At 38.8% G+C, this 26,563-nt stretch overlaps 1 protein-coding gene across 1 annotated transcript in view; it reads left to right on the forward strand.

Annotated features, from left to right (window-relative positions):
* The window catches only part of ABCA4 (ATP binding cassette subfamily A member 4), a gene marked incomplete at its 5' end in the record, with an annotated part of 116,519 nt that overhangs the window by 26,785 nt on the left and 63,171 nt on the right, over nucleotides 1-26,563 (forward strand). The window contains 10 exons of the mRNA XM_083360249.1: nucleotides 2,482-2,571; nucleotides 3,060-3,300; nucleotides 6,089-6,228; nucleotides 6,799-6,915; nucleotides 8,810-9,007; nucleotides 15,684-15,889; nucleotides 17,209-17,385; nucleotides 21,573-21,795; nucleotides 25,426-25,647; nucleotides 26,130-26,334. Of these exons, the coding sequence (XP_083216375.1) occupies nucleotides 2,482-2,571; nucleotides 3,060-3,300; nucleotides 6,089-6,228; nucleotides 6,799-6,915; nucleotides 8,810-9,007; nucleotides 15,684-15,889; nucleotides 17,209-17,385; nucleotides 21,573-21,795; nucleotides 25,426-25,647; nucleotides 26,130-26,334 (1,819 nt within the window). The remainder of the gene's footprint in view (nucleotides 1-2,481; nucleotides 2,572-3,059; nucleotides 3,301-6,088; nucleotides 6,229-6,798; nucleotides 6,916-8,809; nucleotides 9,008-15,683; nucleotides 15,890-17,208; nucleotides 17,386-21,572; nucleotides 21,796-25,425; nucleotides 25,648-26,129; nucleotides 26,335-26,563) is intronic.

The raw sequence follows: 26,563 nt of genomic DNA on the forward strand, positions 1-26,563 counted from the left end.
CCTCATTTTACCTACCTCGGAAGGATGGAAGGCTGAGTCAACCTTGAGCCTGGTGGGATGCGAACCTGCACTAATTGCAGGCAGCTGGTGTTACTTAAGGAGGCATTAGCCCACTGCTCCACCAAGGCTCACTTGTTTTAGCCGCCAGTCCCCTAATCATCTTTGTTGCTCTTCTCTGTACTCTTTCTAGAGTATCAACATCTTTTTTACATTGTGGTGACCATGATGTAAACCTAGGCGTATTGACTCAGAATTAAAGCCCAGCTGATGACACATGAGGTTGCAGACCTAGAATGACACCTCACTTGTAATATGAGCCGTTTTAATAAATATATATTTATTACAGGTAGTCCTCAACTTACAACAGCTCCTTTAGTGACCTTTCAAAGTTACAACAGCACTGAAAAAAGTGACTTATGACCATTTTCACACTTACAACTGTTGCAGCTTCCCCATGGTCATGTGATCAAAATTCAGACTCCTGGCAACTGACTCATATTTATTATGGTTGCAGTGTTGTGTGGTCCTGCGACCCCCTTTTGCAACCTTCTAACAAGGAAAGTCAAATGAAGAAGCCAGATTGACTAACTTATCAACTGCAATGATTCACTTAACAACTGTGGCAAGAATGGTTGTAAAATGGAGCAAAATATCTCACTTAGCAACAAAAATTTTGGGTTCAACTGTGGTCATAAGCCGAGGACTACCTATATTTGCCTTTTCTGGGCAAAGGAATGGGCAAAACTCAAGGACTGTTAAAATCTGAAAAATGCAAGTCACATGAAGAATCCAGCTCAACTGATCTGGATTCTAAAGTAGGGCTAAATATTTCAACTAATCCAAATCACTGGTGGAAAGTTGTGGTAGAACAAGGAAGTGAACAGAGAGCAATGCAGATGATTTCTTAAAATCCCTTGTTTGGCTTGTAAAATTACTCACATTATAATTTCCTTGTTTCACTGGACTTTCTCATGAGTGACAGACAGACCATGAACAAGAGAGGCCTGTCCTGTAATCTGTGGTATGTGTTATCCCACTGAGTGAAGTTTTCTGAAATAATTTCGACAACCCAGAAGGATGATGCCTAAAAGGTAAAGGGAGTGAATCATCTTCATACTTGAATTATATGTTTCCCACAGTCTGAAGCGCAGCCCATGCATTCCAGCTTGTCTTGTACATTTCAGCTCACCATCTTGGAAAGAAAACTGCATTCTTTCTGGTTCTACAAATGCTTGATCATCAGCAAAGTTGTTTCAAGCCCTCCGTGTTACACCAGAACATTATTGTTTTACATAAAAAGGATAACTGTGTGGGTGGATTTTGAAAACAAGTATGCGATTGTGGCTTATAGTGTCAACAAATGTTGAGAGTACCATGTCACAGAATGTTACCTGAAGCATTGTATGCCTTTAGGTGTTATATAATTTTCTAAGGATGACTTAGAAAACATAAGTCATGAAAAGGTATGATATCACGTGCTCTCCTTAAGTAGGATAAATTATTCCTAGGGATTCTGTGTTTGGAATTGGGAGACTGGTATGATTAGTCCTGAAGGAATGTATTGAAAGAGCCCTCAAGATCTTTTCTTACAAGAATAAGGTAACATGGTTAAGGTACTGTCTGATCCCTATTCCAGATTTTTTCGTTCAAACAACCCTGTTAGCTTTAAGCTACTGACCCATTGACCCAAGATAGCTTTATTTTCCTCTAATCAAGATTTGGTTCTGTCTAAACCATCCACAGACATTAATCCCAGGATGGGGCCTACAACATGTACAATATACTTATTCATCAAAATACTCTCTTTTGGAGTAAGCAATGCTATGCATGGATAACAAAGGAGAAATAAAAAGCATGTCAAAAAATTAAAGTCCTGAGAGAAAAGAGCGGGGGGGGGGAAGAAAAAGTTAAAACTAATTCACACTGAATCATACTGTACATAATCTCAGCACAGCACTTCATATATTGCCTTTTAGTCTTCTCAACTCCCTCTTCCTAAGGATCTCGTCAACTTCATACAATGAAGACTTTCTTGATCTTCACCTTCCTTTTGACCTATTCATTCTTCCTTTGTATACGCAATGGGATCAATATTCATTCTCTCTATGTAACCTCACTGACCTTCCCTAGTAATGGTTACACACTTGGTATTCAATCAACATTCACTTATCACCCATTCATCCTTGATTACATCTCTTCTTGTATTATCACAAACACTTCTTTGAAATACTTCTTCCTACAGTATTCAACATGCATTTATATTTCATCTCAGATATAACACCCAATTCTCACTCCATACAACAAAGATGATGGATGCATACTCAGCTATTTTTGATATTGCTGCCATCACTATATTTGAACTGGTTTTATAATCCCATCACTCCAAAGCTGGAGTCTTTAGACTTGGAAGCAAACCTCCATGATTCATTGTGAGTAAAGTTCTGTTAATGACTCACCAGTGTGTATGTCTTTCCATTGTAGCTTCCCAGTGTTTGGGACAATAATGCACAAGGTGCTGACCTAGTGCTCTGGAGACGAATATTTTCTAATATATCTCAAGCAATACAAAAGGTAAGTGAGCATGATTTAAAAATTTAAATATTGTAGTCCAATTCCTCTAAAAGCCATCTGGTTGAAGACGATTGTGTTGGGTATAATCTGGTCATTAGGGTAAATGGGCTTATTCAAGACCAATATCTTGAATACATAGTACCCAGGGCTGGCCCCGTTATTCTGGCCCTGGAGACAGAAATCTCCACCTGGTTATCACTGAGGCAATTTAAAATTTAAAATCTATCATTACTAGTTTTTGGCACAATAATTGGGTAATTCTAGAAAATACAAATACGAGTGGAAATCTGGCTTTTGCGTCCTGGTAGAGTCAGTCAGAGTGGAGGACCATAAGAGTACCATGTTTGTTTGTTTGTTTGTTTTCTTTTTAGCCTCCAACCAAGGGCAGATTTCCTTATCTATATTCATGGTAGTGTTCTTTGATCCACAAAGGCTGCAGTGTTTCTTTGTTTGAAGACCATTAGTTAAGATGCTTTGTTTCATGGCAGTTAATCCGCAGGCCGAGCGTTCGGGTGGTTTTGTCAACACTCCAGCCATTTCTTCAAGAGGAAGAGCCAGCATCCTTACCGCAATTGCTGAGAATTTTATCTGACCTGTTCTGTGGTTACCCAGAGGGAGATGGATCCAGAATACTCTCTCTAAACTGGTATGAAGATAACAATTACAGGGCCTTCCTTGGAATTGACACCAAAGAAAAGGAATCCGTTTATTTTTATGACAACTCAACCAGTAAGTCTGCCATTTGGATCCTGACTTCATGTGAGATTGATGGATTGGCCTAGAAGTTGATAGTGTCCCTACCCCATTAGTCACTTGGACTGTTTGGCCTGAACAATTAGTGTTTCATCTGAGTTAAGGCAAAAAGCAGCTGCAATCATTAAGGTAGGGATCTGATAGCTGTGTATCTTTGCTGTCTTGTCTGAGACTGGTAATATTTTGAGAACTACCAGGTGCTTCAAAGAAAGCTACCAAAGACTCAGATGTGGGCAGTGGTGGAACTTCCAGCCACTAAAAAAAGATTTCTGTAAAACTGGCAAAATGGTTCTTGCAGAAAATTATTTTGTTTAAAAAAAAAAGCTTCCGCTAAAAAGCTCATTCCTATGTTTAAATAACTGGGAACTGAATTCCTAAGTCTCTGAGTTATTTATAAAAATAATAAAGGCAGGATACAAACAAAAAAATAGTAAAATATGCTATATGTCATTAGATTAAGTGCTATTTAATGCTTGTGAATGATCTGTGTAGTTTGGTTTTCAGTAAACCTCCTACCTTTCTTTTTATGCACAGTATTGTATTAAGTGTAGATGGCCTTTACATGTGGATTTACAAATAAGTTGCTTTAAACGGCATCTTTTGCTTTTGATGTTGGCAACAATTTATCTGATTTTATAATTTTTCAATAACCTTCACAATTATGAGCAATTTGTGAATAACTTTTATTTTTGTATACAGCAGGCTAGCAGTTTACCTTAAATTCTTTCCCCATTCTCAGGATCTTGTTCTGTAAAGAATTTGAGCAAGTAGGATTGATCCAATAGTAAGGCAAAGTTTGTAATATATATTTGAAAATAGAATTTGAAGTATGCTAAAACTGTTGTGAAAGTGCAGATGCCCAGTTTGTTAATGTTTACAGAAATATATACAGGTCTATAGAGGAATGAACAAAAGTTTTTGCTTTTGTTTCTGGGGACTCCAGAGCTAATCATTAAAACATTTGTTATATGATGGTGTTATACTTCACATTATTGCTGTACAAGAACATATTTTATTATAATGAAGTCCAGTTTATCTTGAAGCACAGAACGTTTTGATTACAGAAATGTAAGACGTGTTCTAATGTTATATAAATATCAAAAACAGTAATTGTGAGAGGGACCTTGGAGCCCTAGTGGATGATCACTTAAACCTGAGGCAGCAGTGTGCAGCAGCAGCCAAAAAAGCTAATACAATCCTTGGTTGTATAAACAAAGGCGCAGAATCAAAATCACACAAAATATTAGTACCACTTTATAATGCCTTAGTAAGACCACACATGGAATACTGTGTCAAGTTTTGGTCACCACACTACAAAAAAAAATGTTGAGACTTTGGAAAAAGAGCAGAGAAGAGCAACTAAGATGAATAAAGACCTAAAACATATAAAGAATAGTTGCAGGATTTGGGTTTGGCTAGTCTAGAGAAAAGAAGTACTAGGGGTGACATGAGAGCAGTATTCCAGTATCTGAGGGACTGCCACAAAGAAGTCACGTTATTTACCAAAGGACCAGAAGACAGGACAAGAAGCAATGGATGGAAACTAATCAAGGAGAGAAGCAACTTGGAATTAAGGAGAACCTTCCTAACAGTGAGAATAATTAACCAGTGGAACAGCTTGCCTTCAGAGGTTGTGGGTGCTTCATCACTGGAGGTTTGTCTGAAATGGTATAGGTCAGGGGTGTCAAACTGCCAGCCCGCGGACCGGACGCGTCATCCCAAAACCATGCCCACCCCATAGCCAGCAATGGAGAAAAAGCTCCGATAAGTTGCACGACATCATGTGACGTCGCAAGTTTCACATGTCTGGTATAGGTTCTCCTGCTTGAGCAGGGGGCTTGGCTAGAAGACCTCCAAGGTCCCTTCCAGCTCTATTCTATTCTATTCTATTCTATTCTATTCTATTCTATTCTATTCTATTCTATTCTATTCTATTCTATTCTATTCTTCTATTCTATTCTATTCTATTCTATTCTATTCTATTCTATTATTCTATTCTATTCTATTCTATTCTATTCTATTCTATTCTTCTATTCTATTCTATTCTATTCTATTCTATTCTATTCTATTCTATTCTATTCTATTATTCCATTCTATTCTATTCTATTCTATTATTCTATTCTATTCTATTCTATTCTATTCTATTCTATTCTATTCTATTCTATTCTATTCTATTCTATTCTATTCTACAGTATTCTATTCTATTCTATTCTATTCTATTATTCTATTCTATTCTCTGACAGATCTATCTTTTAAATTTTGCACAAATAAAAAATAGGAAAAGCAACCAACTTTTTTTCCTCATTTCTATCTCTTACTTTAAAAACTGAACAAAAATAGCCCTGGCCATGGCCAATTTGAGTTTACTATTCCAGCTTTCAAGATGTCAAGAGTTAGGTGAGAACCTGAAAAATTAAAAGAACAGGAAAAACCGAGTGGGGAAGAAAAATGTGTCTGCTGCTGAAGCCATGTCTGCTGTACAGTGCTCTCAATAAATGTATTATTCCACTTACCTAACTTTTATTCAAATGCTATTCCTCTGGAGGGTTTTTTTTTTACCAAGAAGCAATGGCAGTTATACAAATACAGAACAAGTTGTTCTGCTCAGTCTGTTCAGTTCCTAGGGATGGTGATTTTCTTTTAGTAATATGAAAAGATCCTTTCAGGAGAATAGACTCTGCGGGATGTATTAAACTATGAGACTAGCTCAGCATTATATAATGTAAGTTTTCTTCCCCCCACCCCCCTTATCCTCTTCTAACAGCACTCTTTTGTAATCAGTTGATACAAACATTGGAATCAAACACTTTAACCAAAATAATTTGGAGGACTATGAAACCATTGCTAATGGGGAAAATCCTCTTTTCTCCTGATTCACCTGCAGTACAGAAGACACTGAAGAATGTAAGAATTTCTCCCCTCCTTTCATCCCTTCCTAATTATTTCAATGGAGAGTATTTTTATTTGTTTGTTTATATTTCATGTTTCTAGACTGCCCATCTCCCTCTCCTCTTAAAGCAATTTAGCAGAAAGGTCTATTCAACAAACCAATTAAGTTATTACCACCGAAATATATTTCATTCTCAAAGCATTTTCTACTTCTTGTTGTTTTAAATACACACACACACACACACACACACACACACACACAGAGAGAGAGAGAGAGAGAGAGAGAGAGAGAGAGAGAGAGAGAGAGAGACCTTAGTAGTTAGGGGTGTAAAGAAAAACATGTTTTTTTCCTCATTCTTCCTAATTCAGTGCCTCATCATGTTCAGAGAATTTCAGGAGAAATTTGAAAGAATACTTATTGACTTGTACTTCCAAACATGGGAAGCTGTAGAGAACTCATCTCATTTCAAAGAATGTCACTTTTGTTTACAAAATTGATTTGAGAAATTTAGCAAAATCAACAAATATAGACACCACCTCCTCCATGTTCCTTTTCCTCATTCAATATATTTTAAATTCCTCAAGGCAAATTTCACATTTGAACAACTTGAGCGCTTGAAATTCTTGACTAAAGCATGGAAAGAAGTGGGACCTCAACTGTGGAATTTCTTCAATGACAGTGTACAAATGAACATGATCCGAGTAAGTACGGACAGTTTGCTTAGCCTGGAAAGTCAGCTAAAGTACAATAATTTAGCATGGAACATTAAAGTAAAAAAAAAACCCCATCTTTGAATACGAATACATCTAAGAATCTATAAAGATTGGCCCATGTGCTCTCCAGGTTGATCATCTCTCAGTAAATGCTAATTGAGAAGATGCAGCAGATTTGCTCTCTATTACTCTAGGGCAGGGGTCCCCAACCTCCGGTCTGTGGACTGGTACCGGGCCCCGGCATGCCAGCAACCGGTCCACACAGACAAGCAAAGCCCCATCTGTGGGATGCAGGCAGAATACAAAACAATGCACCCTCCGGTCCATGGAAAAACCTCTTTGCATGGAACCGGTCCCTGGTGCCCAAAAGCCTGGGGACCTCTGCTCTAGAGCAGTATTTCTGAACCTTGATAACTTTAAGATACATGAACTTCAACTCCCACAATTCCTCAGCCAGCCATGGGATGGGAGTTGAAATCCAGGCATCTTAAAACTAATTGTGAAACACTATTACAGAAAACAGGTTTAAAGCTAATGGTTAAAAATTGAAGAGATCAGAATTCACCTTTGGAAGGATGGATTATTGCTCACCATAGATATTCAAATGGAAGAGGGAAATCCATGTTTCAGGAATGCTGTAGCTGTATTCTGCATTGAAAATTCTGGACTAAACGGGTCATTCTACCTTGTTTTCAACTTTCTGCTTCCATGATGCATCCCTGGAAATCAAAAGAAGGTTAGCGAACCCATAGTCTCTGCAATTCAGTTGATGCTTTGGAACTGGCAAAGATTTAGTTTACCAGTATTAATAGATTTTGAAAGACTCGTTCTCTGTAAACATATAGTAATTCAGAGAGTCTAAACAGCTGGTTATATAATAGTTCAAACTCATTCATTTCATGGAAGATCATTTCATACTGGGATGAATAAATTGCTGCATTAACTAGTAGAAATTACTGAACTGCTTTGTTGTTGTTTTTTGTTTTGTTTTTGCAGTAACTTCTTTATCAATTGGTAAATGGGCAATCCTACTTTATTTATTTTTTTTCCTAAGTTTGAAAATCATTTGATGTCCAGGAACCAAGAAAATCCAAACTGCATGCATTGAACATCTTCATTAAAAAAAAAAACAAGTGAAGGTTTCTCTGTGTGGATATAAATGAGATGCAAATGCACCCTCTTTTTTTTCAGTCCAGGCACCCCTCAGGATGTACAGTACCTACCAAATTTCTAGAATAATCTTCCAAAATTGGGGCTGTCCAGTTTTGGATTTTGACTCCTATCTCAGCCAGCAAAAGTGGCTAAGGACAAGGTTTATTAACCCACGTAGTGAGAAAAGTTCCCAGAGAGGTATAAATTAAAATCTAAAATGCTGGGCTTTAAAAAAAAACCAATTTTTTTTCCTAAAAGGGCTTCTGTTCTTAATGACTGATTTTTATTGCCCATACTTGGTAATTTAGAACTGTTGCAGTTCCAGCTCCATGACTGAAACAAAATTCTATTAATGCCACTTTACTGTTGCCATTCATCTTAATCCATGAAGGGTGGGCCTAAGCAAGTAGCCAGCAGGGAAATCTTTACTGCTTCCTTTAGCAATAAATGTGCTACCCTGTGTTTAATTGTTCTGAAACTAGAAGTCTTAACTGGGAGGGGAACTGGCTTTGAGGCACAGTATTTAAACTGAGCAACCATCAGGTGGGTAAAAGGTCAAACATTTCCCTGGAAATGCCATTTTCTCCTGAATTCATGTTTACATAATAAGTAAAATCAGGAAAACTATATTTGGCAGGTGCTATTCGTTTCCCCACTTAAGAGTAATAGGTGTGTTTTCACAGCTGGATTGTGAAATTACAGCTGATATATATATATATATTACCAATAGGACACTTTGCAAAATCCTACCGTGAAAAGTTTCTTAAATGAACAGTTTGGTGGTGAAGGTCTAACTGTGGAAGATGCTATCAACTTTCTCTATAATGGGCCCCCAGAGAAAAGAAAAGATGATATGAGGAACTTTGATTGGAGGAATGTCTTCAGTATGGCCAATCAGACTTTTCATATGGCTTACCAATACCTGGAGGTAAGTTTCACTTTTTTAAACAACAGTATGTGAGATAGACAGTTTTTCTATGATCCATTATCCTCAGAGTCTTTATCTTATTGCAGAATGCATAACAAGTAGTTTTTAACCAGACTCTCTTTCCTAAAGTAAAACTACAACTACTAGTTCTGTTACTAGTTATTGCTCTTCAGGTAATCTGCAAAGTATAAACTACCCTCTCTTTCAGATTTTTAGATTTCAGCTCCCAGAATTCCCATTAATGACTGATTCTGGCTGGAGAATTCTGGGAATTGAAGTCCACTAATGTGGAAAATGTTCAGACTGGGGCAAATTACTTTAGATCAGTGTTTCCCAAATTTTAAGATGTGTTGACTTCAACTCCCCAAACTCCCCAGTCAGCATGCAGTACTGTAGAGGATTGTATTAGTGCCAATATCTTTATTTATTATTTTAGAGCAGACTGCCTTCATCATGAAAACAATAGTTACAGTTGAATAATTAATTTTAAAATGAATGTTGAACTATGCTTATCATTTTTCAGGCATTATTCACTACTTTAATCAAATTCAGGTTGCAGTGGGTTTTTTTTTCTTCTCTCCTGCCATACATGTTTCTTTGGAAAAGGTTGTTCCAGGTTTTGAGACCATATATAAAAAGCGATTTAAATCTCCAGCGCACAGGTGGGAGTAAAGGAGAACACACAAGGACAAGTGAAGAGTTAAGATCTCACTACAAATACATCTTCTCTAGGAGCTTGGTTTAGATTTTAAAAATACGATGCCTGTGTCATTTGAGTAGGAGGGCTCAGGAAACTCTGAACTAAATCTTAATTACAGAATGACCCTGAGTATATCCTCTCATAACATTTTGGAACAGTGTCATTTTATACTTCAGTTGAAGAGGTACAAAATGTGATGAAGGACTCATAATAGTCTTTCAGATAAATATTTACATTTGGCTGGGCTTGGATTTGTGGAGTGATGTTATGTATTTGGCAAAAGGATAGCACAAACATGAACCTTTTATCTTAGGGTAGGATGATTGCTCATTGAAACAATGGGTCAATTACTTCCCGGGGGGGGCTTTAAAGAGTGGTTGGACAAGCATCAGTGATGACTTGGTATCTTTTGAACTGGGGGCTCTAGGTGAGGCAGACTCCAGATGTCTAATTAGAGAAAAGTGAGCAGTTGTTTGTAAATCGACAGTCTGGTAATGCTAACACTTGCATTTTGTATTTTTTGAGTATCTCAACTGTAACCCTTAATACATTGGGGCAATGCACTAACATTGAGCTACTGCCTTTTGATACATGCACAGCACCAGGGCTTTTTTTCTCATAGAACACTCAGAACGGAGTTCCGGCACCTTTTTTGGATGGAACCTTGTAGGGTAGGCAAGGCGGGTTGTATGACATGTGTGAGTTCCGGCACCTTTTTCTTTAACAAAAAAAGCACTGCACAGCACATATACTGTAAACATTATGAAATTCTGTATTGCTGAGGAAAAATAAAACTCAGATCTTTGGACTTTTAGGTATACATACACCTGCAGTAATAAATATTATTCATTTAATTTGAACCTGGCTTTTCCACCAAGTGTATATAAAATGAGTGCTTGAGAATACTGAATTGACTCCATGGATTTTTCTGGGGCGGGAGGTATATTAGCATTAAATATGGAGAGTGCATTGAGTAAGAAAAAACAATATAAGTTAACTTGATGATAAAATACTTAAGGCTTTCTGGTTTCAATATCAAGATTAGGACTTTCTCTGCTTTATGCATTTTATATCTTTCTTAGAAAACTTACCTGGAGGATATTTTCTCTGCAGAACAAAACCAGCTTAGGGGTACATGTTTTCCCCCCCATAAAACAAATCTTCAAGGAATTAAAATAAGCAATCTTTCTCCTTAATTTTTGTGGTGTAGACTACTAAATGCAAAGAGAAAAAGCATCATTTAGTGACAACAATCATGTAACTGTTAGATAAAGTTGGACCTTTAGACCTAATAATTAAATGTCTTCAGGTATCTTCAAGACTATCTTCCACATAAGACTCAGAAGGTAAGCATAGATGGGCTTGAGAATTCTGCCTGCTAAGGAATATTAGGGCTGTAGGCTAGACTGGGAAGTTTTAAAAAAAACCCAGAAGACAATGGGAGAAATCACTTCTATAAATCTGGGAAAACTGCACAATTGTATCTATGAAGCCAACAAAAAAAGCAAGGTCACCTTAAGGGCATCTTTACTTTTTTTACAGGTAGCATACTCTTAATTTAAATACATTTCTCTTATTGCAACCATGACAAAAATCATGCAGTTCTTACTTGACATGTTATTTTAAATGTCAGAGTTTATTTTGGTATATCATCAGCAACCTGATCCTCTTGCAGACCTCCCCTCTTTTCTCTTTTACTAGAATAGATAACAGTTCTTCAGATGACGAGGATAAACAAAGGAGACTTTACATTTCAGAGAAACCTGTCTCTTAAATAACATGTTGCCTGTGAGGACTTTGATGTACCTAATTATTGGTTGTTGGCCTGCAAGAGACCATCAAGCCGATAAGATCAAACAAACTAGCTTTGTGGCAGTCAGTGAACTGAAGTAATTAAATACATTTCTTCCCAGTCAGTTTAGAAACAAAATGTCATCTCCTTACAATAGTTGCCAACATTGAGAATCTGATAACAATTCCTTCATTCTGAAGTTAGGAAGCACAAGATACATAGAAATATTTGGTGACTTCATCCTTTCCTCAGTTCCTTGCTCTGGCACTTACCTTTTTCTCTATTCCAAAATAGTAAAACTTGGAACTTGGTTAAATATTATGTCACCAATGAAATCTTCTTCACTAACTTTAAGCAAAGTATAGCGCTTGTGTCAGGGGACAGATGCTGACAGAAGACTTTGGCCAGGTCTGATAGCCAGGTTGAAGAAGGGGAAGCGAGCAGATATATAGTTCAAAGATAGGATTGAAGCAACTTCTAATAAAGTAGTCTTGACTTATGAACTCAATTGAGCCCAACAATTCCACTTCTAAGCAGGAGCATTCTTAAGTGAGTTTTGCCTGATTTTAGGACCTTCTTGCCACTGTTTATTGAATCCGTGCAGTGGTTAAGTTAGTAACACAGTTAAGTGTATTTGGCTTTCCCATTGACTTTGCTTATGAAAAGGTTGCAAAAGGTGATCACATGATCCCGGGACACTGCAACCGTCCTAAATCAGTGGCCAGGAGTCTGAATTTTGATCATGTGACCATGGGGATACTGCAACCGTCATAAGCCTGAAGAACAGTCATAACTCACTTTTTTCAGTGACATTGTAACTTTGAACAGTCACTAAATGAATGGTTGTAAGTCAAGGGCTACCTATACGTCCATTGAGCTGCTAGAGGTTGGTACTACCAATAAGTCTGGGTGAAGAGTATTTGTCCCTGCAGTCTTTAGGAGTTGAATCTTTGGTAGCACCAAGTGCTGGACTGTACCACAGAGATGCAAAAATTGTTAATTGTTAGAGCAGGAGCTTTCAAACTTTTTCAAGTCATGGAACATTTTGTTAAAAAAATAAATAAATCCTCAGAACCTGATCGGGGAAAAAAAGCAGCTATAGATTTCTCCCCACCCCCACCGGAAAACAAGCTCCGCCCTTTCTGCTACATTTCTAGAATAGTGTTTCTCAACCTTGGCCATTTAAAGATGGGTGGACTTCAATTCCCAGAATTCCATGGTGGTTGGGGTAATCTGAGATTTGAAGTCCACATTTCTTAAAATGGCCAATGTTAAGAAATATGAGTCTAGAAAAAGGACCATGGATACCCTCCTAGTTGCATTCAACAGAACTTTTCCCCCCCTTGGTCTCTTGCAGAACACTAAGCTTCTCTAGAACCCAATTGGAAAAGCTTGGCCTAAAGTAATTAGTAAAAGTGCATTATAGTATATCTTCATTGGTTTTCTTTAGGCCTTTACTTATTCAATGCAGTTCAGTCCTGATTCTCTGATTTCGGTATATTCATATTTAAATTAATTAGGTAATCTCAAGCTTCATTTTCATCCATTAATTCCTGATTTTTAATCCCCCATGAGTGGGGAGATTTCAGAGTTGAGCAAAATTATTGTCAGGCCCACAGTTAGGCAAGATGAAGGAAAAAAAAGAATTACACAGGTAGTTTTCGACTTAGAACAGTGACTGTTCAAAGTTACAACGGCACTGAAAAAAAAGTGACTTATGATCATTTTTCACACTTACGACCGTTGCGGCTTCCCCGTGGTCATGTGATCAAAATTCAGACTCCTGGCAACTGACTCATATTTATGATGGTTGCAGTGTTGTGTGGTCCTGTGATCACCTTTTGCAACCTTCTGACAAGCAAAGTCAATGGGGAAGCCCATATTGACTTAACAGCCATGTTACTAATTTATCAACTGCAGTGATACACTTAACAAATGTGACAAGAAAGGTCATTAAATGGGACAAAATTCACTTCACAAACGTCTCATTTAGCAACCGAAATTTTGGGCTCAATTGTGGTCATAAATTGAGGATTACCTATACGCCAATTTCAGTCAGGTAACTTTAACGCTAGTCTAAGGTAAATGAAGAATTTTGGAAACTCTAATTGGGATTTGCCAATTCCCATTTATGGTGTGCAAATTAAGGTGTGATCTCTTTAGATAATTTGGACTTCTTTGTAGGTCACCTATCTCTTGCTTCCTTGTGTCTATTCTCTTCCATTCCTTACAGAAGTTGGTTGATACTTCTTCTTAATTGTTTTAGGTTTGAGTTTTCTATATTTTAAACTTTGTTTTATTGGTCTGTAAACTGTGAACAAAGAAGAAAACGGGTTTCCCAGTCTGCCCACAGTTTCTCACAATTATGTACCCATAGCTATGTATGCAGTGTTCTTCCCTGCTGTTTCTGACCAGTCACTTTCTCCTCCTTTGAGCTAATTTTGTTTTGCTCTCCCAAGCTTGTTTTCCAGGTGATAGGTTCACATTAGATTTCCACCTACCCACCACCCTCATTTATTGAGATGGTTTCAGCTTTGTTTTTCTTTGGGGGTTGTTATCTGGCTGTCGAGACACTTCTTTGATGACTGATCTTCCAGAGACAATTGTTCCATTCAGTCCCTGCACTAAAGGATGGTAGTTATTATAAACCTTAGATGTGGAATATGCTTATGACAGCTTTTGGTTTCTCCTCTTTCAACTACAATTTTATAATGCATTTTAACCTGAGAATGAGATTAGGAAAAGTCTGAGAAAATAAATCTGATCTACCTCAGCTCTTCCTGTGTTAAGTAAGTCTGATCTGGCAAGTTTCCGCACCATTGGTCTAATTTACAGAAGCAAATACACTCACATTTAATAAAGAACCTTATCAACTATACTGATTTTTGAATACGCCTGCATTGCAAAATTCAGGCAATTGCACAGTCTCTTCTGGAGATGATTGCGTTCCAATTTATATATTAATTCAGGAAGTTATCAAAGTGGAATCAACAAAATTCTGTGCATCTATATATTTAAAGCAGAGTTCCCCAGCCTTTCGGTGTTGGTGGCAAAAATCGCAATAGTAGGGCCACAAATGCCTGCAATGTTTGCTGTGATGCTCACGCAAGTGGGGCTGTGCGCGCATGCGCACATGTGAACACCAACCAGCTACTCACATGGCCCGGTGGCCAATAGGCCACGGCCTGGTAGTGGGCCATGGACCACAGGTTGGGAACCCCTGATTTAAAGCATTACAGGTATTAAATGGTTTAGCATACTTACTTTGTTTTCCAGCCAAATATTTTTATCTACTGAATTAGTACTTTTCTTGAAAAAAAAATCTTTTCATCATACTCTTATTACACAGAAACATTGTACATTGATTTGAAAGCTGTACCAAAATGAACAGTTAAAAATAAAACCTGGAAGAAAGCGGTGGTAGTAGCAAGTCACTTCTGCATTGTGGTTTTAAAAAATGTCCATGTTGTCATCAACAGTCAAATTCAGCTGGAATGAATACTTAACTTTCTTATGCCCCTCAGCAACTAGAAAGCGTCCCCAGTTTTTTTAAAATTTTACCTTTTTGTTGTCCAAAGAGAGATTTGAAGGAAATCTACTCTAATTCCTGTCCCATGCAGAAACAGTTGTTTCTCGGTTATTTGTTATTTATTCATTAAATTTGTATGCTGCCCATCTCTGTACTAAGTGACACTACAGATTGTCCTTGAATTACAAGTTCATTTAGTGAGCATTTAAAGTTACAACAGCACTGACAAAAGGGACTTATTATTGTTTTTCACATGACCATTGCAGCATCCCCATGGTCACATAGTCAAAATTCAGTCACTTGGCAACTGACTCATATTTATGACAGCTGAAGTGTCCCGGGGTCATGTGATCCCCCTTTGAACAACCTTCTGACAAGCAAAGTCAATGGAGAAGTCAGAATTCACTTAGCAATAGTTTTACTAACTTAACAACTGCAGTGATTCACTTAACAACTGTGGCAAGAAAAGTTGTAAAATGGGGCAAACTCACTTAAGACCTGCCTTGCTTAGCAACAGAAATGTTGGGCTCAATTGTGGTTGTATACAGAGAACTTCCTGTATTGGTGTCCAAATCATATATAAATTCTGATTTACATATATGTGCAACGCTTCCATTATCTCCTTCAAGTATCTCTTATACCTCTGTTATCACAGTGCTTGACCCTTGATAAGTTTGAAGGCCTAGCTGATGAAACTGAGTTGATTCTTCATGCTCGTTCTCTTCTGGAGGAAAACAAATTTTGGGCTGCTGTTGTCTTTCTTGATGTGGATGCAAGGGCCAGTCAACTGCCACCTCACGTGAAATACAAGATACGCATGGATATTGATGCTGTGGAGAAAACAAACAAAATCAAAGATAGGTAAGGTTGGTTTTTAATCTTTAGGTATGCAAGCAGAGTCTAATGAGATACCAGTGACTGGAGAGACTAAATCATAATTGCCAAGAGTAGCTCTCCCAACATGGCATCCTGCATATCTGTTGGATGAGGGGTCTAATGAGAATTGCAATTTATCATATTTACAGAAAAGAAGGCTGGTAAATGTATGGATGACTGTTATGGATATAATAATTAACTTCAGGCCAAAGTGTAACCTTTAAAATATCTCAAACAGTGGTGCGCTGGTAAATGTAAAATATTATCATGAGTGGATATACAATTACTCCAAGAGAGAGAAAGCACATGTACCATGACAAAACATAATGCCTTTTTACTAGAACTAACACAGATTCAACCCTAAGCATGGGGGTTACTTGGGAATAAACTCATTTGAACTCTCAGTGCTTCCATCTGACGTTTAAACAATTGAGTTTAAAGTTCTTGAGCATATAATTAGACATGCAAATTGCTCTGGGAAAGTTTAGCACAGGATATATTTATAGTCTTTAAGTTGCCACAAGATTCCTCCAATAAAAGCCGATCTGATGATTTTACCCGTGAGACTTGATTCATGGTAGTCCCTTCAATTGTCAGATCACTGACTGATTCTGCGATTATTAAGTGATAAAAGAAAACTGCACCTAAACCGTTGCTTCTAAACTCTTCAGTCCATTAAGTCTACTTGAACTGAGTCAAAGATGCCAGCATTTGGCTATTTTTGTCAAAAGCTAAGCAGGGTGAGATCTGGTTGAGATTCTGTTGGGAGGCCATTGGGAAATCCTTCGATGGTCGACAAAACTGGAAAATTGAAAAACCATTCAGCCTAGAAGAAGTGGATTACAATTCCATTAATCTGACAGTTTTTCCTTAAAGACATGTTTTTTCTATCAGAGGCAACCAATGTGAGGACCCCATTTGGAGCTGATCTTTAAACCAATTCACTCTTGGCTCAGTCTCTGTTCTAACGGGAAACCTAGGATATCAGTTAGATGCTCAGAAAGCTTTTTCTTGCCTGTCTCTTGTTCTGCAAATGCAATGTAGAAAGTGTCTAAGAGTCCAGACTGGGATTGCAAATAGCCCAAGCAAATACCAGTAGTTAAAATTTCTTGGTTCTCCCACAATATCAAAAGCAGGATTGGACCACTCTTGGCCTTTGTGAAAGGAAGAAAAGATACTGCAACTGACCGGCAACCAAACCATTAACATATATAGTTTGTCCCTCAGAGTCTGATAACTGACACTTTTACCGCTGTCATAATCCCCACTAGTTTAAAGGCTAAATCTGTGTTTTGTCTCTACAGGTACTGGGATCCTGGCCCAAGAGCTGACCCAGTGGATGATCTGCGCTACATCTGGGGAGGGTTTGCTTATCTGCAAGATATGATCGAGCAAGGGATCATCAAAACCCAGACCCGTGTTGATGTGCCTTCAGGGATATACCTACAACAAATGCCCTATCCCTGCTTTGTAGATGATGTGTGAGTGTGATCTGTGTCCAAACTGTGTGGCTAGCCAGGTGGCACCCTGAGTCTTACAAATGGCACTGTTTTTGCTTTTGATGATGCTAGAGATTCTAGAACATGAAGTATTAGACAAATTTCCCAGCCAAGGAATCAGAATTGTGTTACTCTAGTTAAATCAGCTGGGACGCGGTGGCTCAGTGGGTTAGGACGCTGAGCTTGTCGATCAGAAGGTCGGCAGTTTGGCGGGTCGAATCCCGAGTGCCTCGTAACAGAGTGAGCGCCTGTTACTCGTCCCAGCTTCTGCCAACCTAGCAGTTCGAAAGCATGTAAAAAATGCAAGTAGAAAAATAGGGACCACTACGGCGGGAAGGTAACAGCATTCCATGCGCCTTTGGTGTCTAGTCATGCTGGCCACATGACCACGGAGACATCCTCGGACAAGCGCTGGCTCTTTGGCTTTGAAACAGAGATGAGCACTGGCCCCTAGAGTTGGAAATGACTAGCACACATGTGTGGGGGAACCTTTACCTTTACCTTTAGTTAAATCAGAAATAAGGAATTTAGAACAAATAACTATCATAACCATCTCCCTACCTACCTAAAATAGAAAACAATAAGAAGGCTTTTGGTTTAATACTACCTTTACTGCAAAAAATAAACGTTAATTCATTAGCAACAGGAGAATGGGGGGAAAGTTGCAAACTTATAGCTGTTTTTCTGAACTCTTTTCATCAGGGAAAGTATTCAGTTCATTTTCAAAAATGAAAAAAGAATTCAGGTGTGCTAAAAGGCTTGTCACTCTCTGCCACAACATTGGAACGAAGGATCATTCAGTGATGTTGAATGATGCAAGGTTCAGGTCAGGCTAGAACAAACAAGCCAAGAAGTTGTTTTTCATGCAATGTCATGATGATAGTGATCGGATAATTTTTCAGCACCAATTCTCTGAATGTGAGCAAGTTAAGGTTTTTTTTTAATATAAAGCCCATTTATCTATCTTCAGAGAAATATTAATAGAAATAATATTCATCACCACCAATTGCAAAAGGAAGGTTTACTTGGATTAGCTTACATCCTGTAATGATACCTTTAATAACATCAAGCAGCAACATCTACCTATCCTTGATAAGGACTCCATAGGTGAATAAAAATGCCAAATCCAGTCTGAACATCTGGCTGACTGTGCATTGAACCATAAAGATTTTTATCCCTCCTCCCTTTCACGTTCTAAGGGAGGCCTAGACTTCACAATCCTGGTTTCTAGCCAACACCTTCACCTCTACACCAAATTGACTCTCTAATTAAAAGGTAACCGGAGGCCATTATTAAAATACTGATCTCTTCCGGCACACCTTTTATTAACCTTTTCAAATGTTGTGCTCAACTAGTCCTTTACTCTGTTTCTGGCTAACATTTGGGATATGCTGAAATAGTTAATTTGCCAAAGGCTTTTCTCTACTTCCCAACACAGTGCAGTGGAGTACAGGCCACGGAGCTTTACAAATCCCCTTTGCAAACCAGTGAGGCAGAGTCTGATGTTTTTCAGTTTTTGGCCAGCATATCTGAACACAGGAAATAAGGTAGCCTTACCCAACCTCATGCTCTCAGAATGTGTAGAAATGGTGGAATTGCCACTGAGTTTGGTTACAGTTTTACCACACCTAGGGCAACAAAACTAAGGGGTTAAGAATGAAACCAAGGACATGGGAATTTAACCCTCACCTCAGAGATTCAGTCTCGTGAAAATACAGGATGGCTTTGTTTGGCCTGTATTTATTTTTTCTTGCATTATATTGAATATTATCCTGAGGAATGCTGCTCTAAAGTATCAAGAAACACAAAGAAATAAATAATGTGAATTGCGGAGGGGGGGTGTCTTTCAAAATTTGCAGTGTTGCATTCTATGGCTTCTTCAAATTTCCAAACAATAAGCAGTCCTCAGAGTGGAATTTTATCAGGTTCAAGGGGTAAAATCCAGGCAGAGATCTGGTTCTCTCCCAAGGCATCACATTCCTTTGATTTGTCATCAATCATCCTCCTCAGGTCACTTCTCTACATACCAAGAAGAGATCTCAAAGTTGTTTTAATTGGTTTTGCTCCATGCTAATAATGCCAAAATTCTTAGGTGAAAAGGAGAAATATATAGCAAAAGCTCCAGGGGGTGGCAAGGGGGGGGAAGGGCTTAAGGCATTGCACTAGGACTGGGAAACTCAGGAGTCCATCCCTAGCCATGAAAACTTACTGGATGACCTGGGACTAACCTACTTCACAGGGTTTCTGTTGTAAATTCTCATGTTAAGACTCTCATATATTTAAAAGTATATGGTGGTAGTATAGCTGGAGCTGTAGTTATAATAACACAACTTGACTTTTTGCTGTGCTGAAGAATTCCCCTCGTTCCATAGTTAGACCTGATATAAAACAGTTTTAATATAAAGATGAGGAAAAGAGGGGTTCCAGATACTATTCTTAAGAGGTGGCTTACTATCCTGGTGAACAGAAATCTTCTGGTTGTCGTTCCTCTTCCTTTCCAGATTGGGATTACAGTTCCCAAAATTCCAGCAAGAATAGGAGGACACATGTTAGACAAAAGCTGCATGATCGGGCAAGACCTATTTCCCAACTATTTTGGAACAAGGTCTATACACTGATTAAGCCCACGATGTGAAAGCCTGTTTTGTTACGATTTATGAGACAATCTATTGGCAGTTTCATGGTTTGACAAGTCCTTTCCTCTCTTTATGAAACCTACTTTCACATTATTTAAGGCATCTCTGAAGCAACAACCCTAGCCCCATTCCCAGGAATCTATCTGGAAAGAAGCCCCACTAAGCTCACTGGGATTTACTCAGTGGAATCCAGATACAGCTGTAGAAACAGTTCCAGAACAAATGTCACCAGGGCACCATTTTGTTGCAAAACAAATTCCTAGGAATTACATGACTTTGGTTTATTTTCCAGAATACCCCATTTCTTAGTAATCTGACTTAGCAGCGAAGGTGTTCCCTTTGTCTCTGCTTAATGCTATCCCGCTATGATCTTATCTTTAACTCTGAATACAATGCTGCCCCACAGCTTCCTCCCAGGATAGCCAAAATAGAGATAATCCAATAAACACATGATGTGATTTATTTTTGTCTCTCTTCAATTGCTGCCCCCTCCATATGGTGAATTGATTATATCAGCATGAAGGCCTAGTGATTGTGTCCTTTGAGAAAGGCATAGGACTCTGACAGTAAAGCCTGGTCAGCCCACAGAATCAGAACATTAATGTTTTCCATTAATGTAATGGAAAACATGTTCCTTAGGAGTTCTACAACAGTGACAAATTGTGTTTTGTTTTTTTTGCAGAAGATATTTTTTTCACCCAAATGCATGGGTAGCTCTCTTAGCCTTGCTCAAAAATGATACCTCCCTCAAACTGAGCTCAATTTTTTTAGGACTACTGAGATAACGTCCATGATGTTTCTTTTCAACAATGCAAGAGGCTTGCTATTGTTTCTTTTCTCTTTTTCAGGATTTTTTTTTCTTTTTCAGCCTAGCATGCAGCCTAGGATGTTCTGGTGCAGCGTTTTGCAAACTTGGCAACTTTAAGCCGTATAGCTGAGGACTCTCACACATCTTCCCAAGTTTGAGAAACACTGTTCTGGTGGCCTTTCACCAGTTCAGATTGCTTTCTCCCATCTCAGCTTCTTTAAGAGCGTTTAAAATTGGCTCCCCCAAATGTTTGCCTGAGCTCTTCAAATTCCCCCCTGCTCCTAAAATTTGCAACACTTTTGTTGCCTCTGCCGAGCAGCAGAAATTTTTTAAAAGAAAAACGACTGGAAATGGATGGAGTACGTGCATCCAAACACGGTTTAGGAAGCCCTAGTGTCATTTTCCCACCCTGACGTGGAATTCTGGAAATTGTAGTCCAACATATCTGGACAAAAACTAGCTGAAGAAAGCGTTGATAATATTGGAGTGCTCTTTCTTAGATGTTCCTGTCAGGAAATAGCAATTCTTGGGTGCCTTATTTACCCAGCACTTTCATGAGTTTTCTTTTGATCCATTTCCCAGCTGTTCTCAAACTACCAATCTGATCCTTCCAGGAGAGAAGGATACTAATGCGAGTAACTGAACTCTTAAGATGTGTATCTGTTACCTTTCAAAGCAACATTTCCCCCACCACCACTTTTTTCTTTTTCTTTCTTGCCTGGCAGCTTCATGATTACTTTAACGCGTGCCTTTCCCATCTTAATGGTGCTGGCTTGGATATACTCCGCTTCCATGATCGTGAAAAACATCGTGTTGGAGAAAGAAATGAGGTTGAAGGAGGCCTTGAAGAACAGAGGAGTCACCAATGGGGTGATTTGGTTCACGTGGTTTTTGGACAGCTTCCTCATGATGACCATGAGCACATTTCTCCTGACAGCTCTCATTACGGTAAAGGAGCAGGAGGGGGCTCTCGAGGTCCAGACCTCTCGAGGTCCAGAGTTTACAATGCTCTTTTACCTTCGCATGATCAGGTATTAGTAAGAAACAATAAGACCCATACGTAAAAAAAAAAAAAGAGGAGCCTGCTAACAGCCTGGCCTCTTCTTGGCACGTAGCAGTAGGCGCGCTTTTTTAGAAGCCCCCTTAAGTCATTATCATCATCATTCAGGGGCGCATTTCCCTTTGCTGACATTTCGGGTTGGATTAAGATTGACAGGTCACGTTCTAAGTATCGCCAGGTGGAAGAGGGCTGGAAAAGGGAAGCTTCCTTCCATCCGCCTTTGGAAAGTCTGATGGCAAGCCTGTCGTTCACCTTTCAAACTCATTTCTCCCAACCCATTAGTTGCTTCATTTAAATACATTCTCACTTGGGGAACTTAGAGGGACACAAAGGCTTATCATTTAAATGGTCCTTCAGGAGGGAGGCTCTGGGTTTATGATTAAACTGCCCCATCCGTGACACTCTCATAATTATGCCTCAAGATATAGTTGTTTGTTTATTTAGGGGGTTAATAGGAGTTGTGGACTGCAGTCCAACACCTCTGGAGGATATCAGATTGGTGATAGTTATCCTAAGTTCTCACGTTGCTTTTTTCTGCTTCCTCCTATCGTTTATGGTAAGTACCCAAAGGTTGCTTTGAGATCCACCCAGGTTGAAGGTAATGATAAAGGAAACACTGAAAGCCTGATTCTTTAATGCTTCTAAAGGATAAATATATTTAAACAGTGTTGTGGAAGAGGGCCAGCAGAATATCTTTGCTGTTTAATTTCTTTGTGTTGGTACTTGAATTAAGGTGGAATAACAGTGTTCCCACTCCATGTGGTCTATAGTATAGTATGCTGGCTTTCAATGTATATTCTGATCTTTCAATATTGTTTGTATTTTAAACCATTTACATCCAGGCAGACATTCCCCATCTGAATTTGTAATTAAAACACCACTATATTACAGGGATTAGCAACAGCCATAGCACTTAGATTTATATACCGCTCCATAGTGCTTTACAGCCCTCTCTAAGCAATTTACAGAGTCAGCATATTGCCTCCAACAATCTGGGTCTTTACTGACCTTGGAAGGATGGAAGGCTGAGTCAACCTTGAGCCAGTCAGGATCAAACTCCTGGTAGGGAGCATGAGTTAGCCTGCACTACTGCATTCTAACCATTGCACCACCCCGGCTCTTTAAGACAAGAAGTAAAGTTGTATTGCATATATGTGTGGGTAAGAGGAAGCAGTGGCAAAATTAAGGACTGGTAGCTTAATGCATCATGGTAAGCCATCACAGTGGCCGAGTTTGAAATATCAGCTTAGCCAAAACCCAGCACACTCTTGGTTGTTTATGAGTGAATCAAAAAAATCCAGTAGTTGTAGAAAATGATAAAACAAAAACATTTAATAGACAATCCATAAAGAACATTTGTGCCCAGATCAAATTACAGTGATAAAAGGTCTAGATTTTACCAATATGTATTTATAGTGGTTCTATACCATCAATTCCTTCAAGGATTTCTATGAACTTGGAAAAATCTCAACATAAAATATAAAACCTGTGAAGCATAAAACATAAGCACGCCCAAACCTGGCATTCAATAAGCAGTCCTCAAAACACAAAAGCTGTGAACAACTCATTCTTAACCACCATTCAGAAAACCATTAGGAAGGGTGCCATTCATATTCTCAGAGGTAAGTGGTTACACAATACAGGCACAACATAAGGCATGATGTTGTAGCCCTCCCCTAGCCTCAGAATGAGTGAACCAGACAGGTCTTTTTTTTTTTTCCTAAAGAAAATTATCTTGAAGATGTCTGGAACACCAGGTGAGAAAGGGTTTTATAGGTTAAAAACAGCATTTTTATAGTCAGAAGCCAAATGAAAGCCAATGTAGCACCCACAAAATAGATATTAAATGGCATAGATCACTACTGTTTTCTACTCCATTTGGGTGGTCTTCAAAGTCAGCTCCATCTACCGCAAGCTTCAGTAACTTGATCTGAAAGGTGATGAAGAGATTAGATAAGATGAGATGAGATAAGCTTTATTGCTATTTTTTTTTACTCTGGGCACAACGGCACACATCAAAAATGAAATTTTTGCCAGGGTAATATGTTCTTTCAAGGCAGAGGACATCAAAGAGGCATTGATGTCTTCCAAATCTAACTGCACTCTCACACACAAACTTGGTTTACTGAAGCAGCCAGGTCCGGCATGATTGCAGCACACATGGCAAATTCATCCCACAGGTCATCCAACCGATTTCCTCAGAGACCAGATGTCAAAATGAATTCAGAAATTGCACAATGCTACCAGAATAATCCCTTCTGACTTAGCCTCTGTGGCATCCAGGCCGGAACACGATTTTATTCTCAAAATGCTACCCCCTGCCCCACAAACTCGCTGCAACTCTTGAGATCTTTCTGCAGCTTGCATTCCAAATGCAGCTCCCCCGGGAGCTCCGGATGGCCCCAGATCTCCGGTCCTTTCGTCGTGACCTCAAGACATACCTTTTCCAACAGGCCGACCTGGACTGATGATAAGGGTTTTAATTATGTTTTTAATGTTTTTATTGGTTTTAGTGGGGCTTTGTGATAGTTTAATTTTTTAAAATATTTGTATTTTGTATTTTATTGTTGTTAGCCGCCCTGAGTCCTTCGGGAGATAGGGCAGCATATAAGTCCCATAATAAATAAAATAAATAAATAAAAATAAATAAAGAGAATAGTTTGCTCTAAAATAGGCATGCTGGGATGCGATCCACAGATATAACAATTAGGAAATCCTTATCACTGCACTGTAAGTTGAAACAAGAGCCTAAGGAACTCATGAATGGATCCTTCCTGTAGCAGTGTGGATGGTAGACAAGCAAGATCCATAACACAAGCAGGATTCTTAAAACTTTAGGCCAGGGGTAGGCAACCTTGGCTCTTTTGTAACTCGGGGACTTTAACTCCTGAGCCCTTACTGTCCTTTACCCAAACCACAACTCATATTCACTGCTAGATTGTTCCAGACAGTCATTGCTATCCTGTTTTCCATATATTAGGTTGTATGTTCTGCTATGACAAATAATCAAATTTTAGGGTAATTGGTGAAGACTGTTCATAATATTCCTTCTTTCAGTTTAGTTTTGGCTGGGTTTCTAAGGCTCTCCAAGACATTTTATGATTTGTGTCTTAGGAAGCTGTGGAAATCCAGCCAATGATGGTTTAATCAGTTTATTCCACACTGTGATTAATCAAATTTTGAGTTAGCATCTGGTGTGAATGCAACTTTCTGAAAACAGGAAATCCATTTGGCTGCATGTATGATGTAGCAGGCTTTGAGATACTGGATTAGAACATCGTTCATCCACTCCGAACCATGGCGATTTTAGGATTAGTCACAGTCTTTCACCCAACATGTCTTACAGAGTTATGGAGAAATTGGAGAAAGGAGTATACCATCTTGAGTTCCTGAAGGAAGCTTGATCTTTAGCGTTAATAGGCAAATATGAATGTACCAATATCATAAATCGAAGACCGTTGATCTCGTATGGGTCCTAAGTCAAGCAGTAGAATATTTTTCTTTTCTTTTCTATACAGTATGGCAAAGTGCTTCGGTACTGCAACCCCCAAGTTCTCTTTCTGTTCCTGTTAACTTTCGCAACAGCCAGCATCATGCAATGCTTTTTGCTCAGCACCTTTTTCTCCAAGGCTAATCTGGCAGCTGCCTGCAGCGGAGTCATCTATTTTACTCTCTACCTGCCCCACGTCCTCTGCTTCGTTTGGCAGGATTGGCTGCCTCTTAAGATTAAGATCATGGTGGTAAGGATTTCTTTTCTTTCGCTAAGGCTTGCTCCCAATAGATCTGGTTTATAGATAACAAACCTGGAATTTTCATTGCTAACCGATGCGATTGTAAAGCGCAATGTCACATGACAGCAATTTGGCAGCCGTGGTTGCTGTGGTAACCTGAGGACCTTACATGATTATGACTTCCAACTTCGTCCTGGAGCTTCCCTATTGATTTGCTGGTGGAAAGCTGACAGGAAATTTCAGAAATCACAGTTGTGGTCATGGCTTGCTGTGATGGCCTAATTGCGAGCTAGGTGCCAAGTGCCTGGATTGTATGTAACCATGTGGCCATGAAGATGTTTTGATGACTGAAACTCTTAAGGACTTTTGTCAGTACTATTTGTTCAGTTCTGTTGTAACTTTGAACGGTCACTGAAGAAATGGTCATAACCTTCCTGTAGTCAAGATAACTGGTTAGTAATAAACTCAGATCATTTGTCTCTTTCTTCCAGAGCTTCCTTTCACCTGTGGCATTCGGATTTGGTACAGAGTACTTATCACGCTATGAAGAACAAGGACTTGGATTACAGTGGAATAATATCCAAAGTAGCCCACTGGAAGGAGATAAATACAGTTTCTTGTTGTCTATGGAGTTAATGATTTTTGATGGCTTTGTCTATGGATGGCTTGCTTGGTACTTGGATAATGTCTTCCCAGGTATGGCCATCAGTGTGGTCTATTGTATGCATTTTTTTCTGCTCAAGGGTAAAAACCTATCTCTGCCGCTCTAGTACAACGGAGAACCAACAAGACTAAATATCTCATGTCTCAGAATTTGTCTAATCAAATACAATGAAGGCAAATGCAAACTTATCTGACAGATATCAGCTTATTCAATAGGCTTCTCCTTAGTTTCCTTCTTTCCTCTAGTCACCCTTTGCTCTCA

This window comes from Vipera ursinii (genome assembly GCF_947247035.1).
Source record: "Vipera ursinii genome assembly, chromosome: 3".
In the NCBI taxonomy this organism is placed as follows: Eukaryota; Metazoa; Chordata; class Lepidosauria; order Squamata; family Viperidae; genus Vipera; species Vipera ursinii.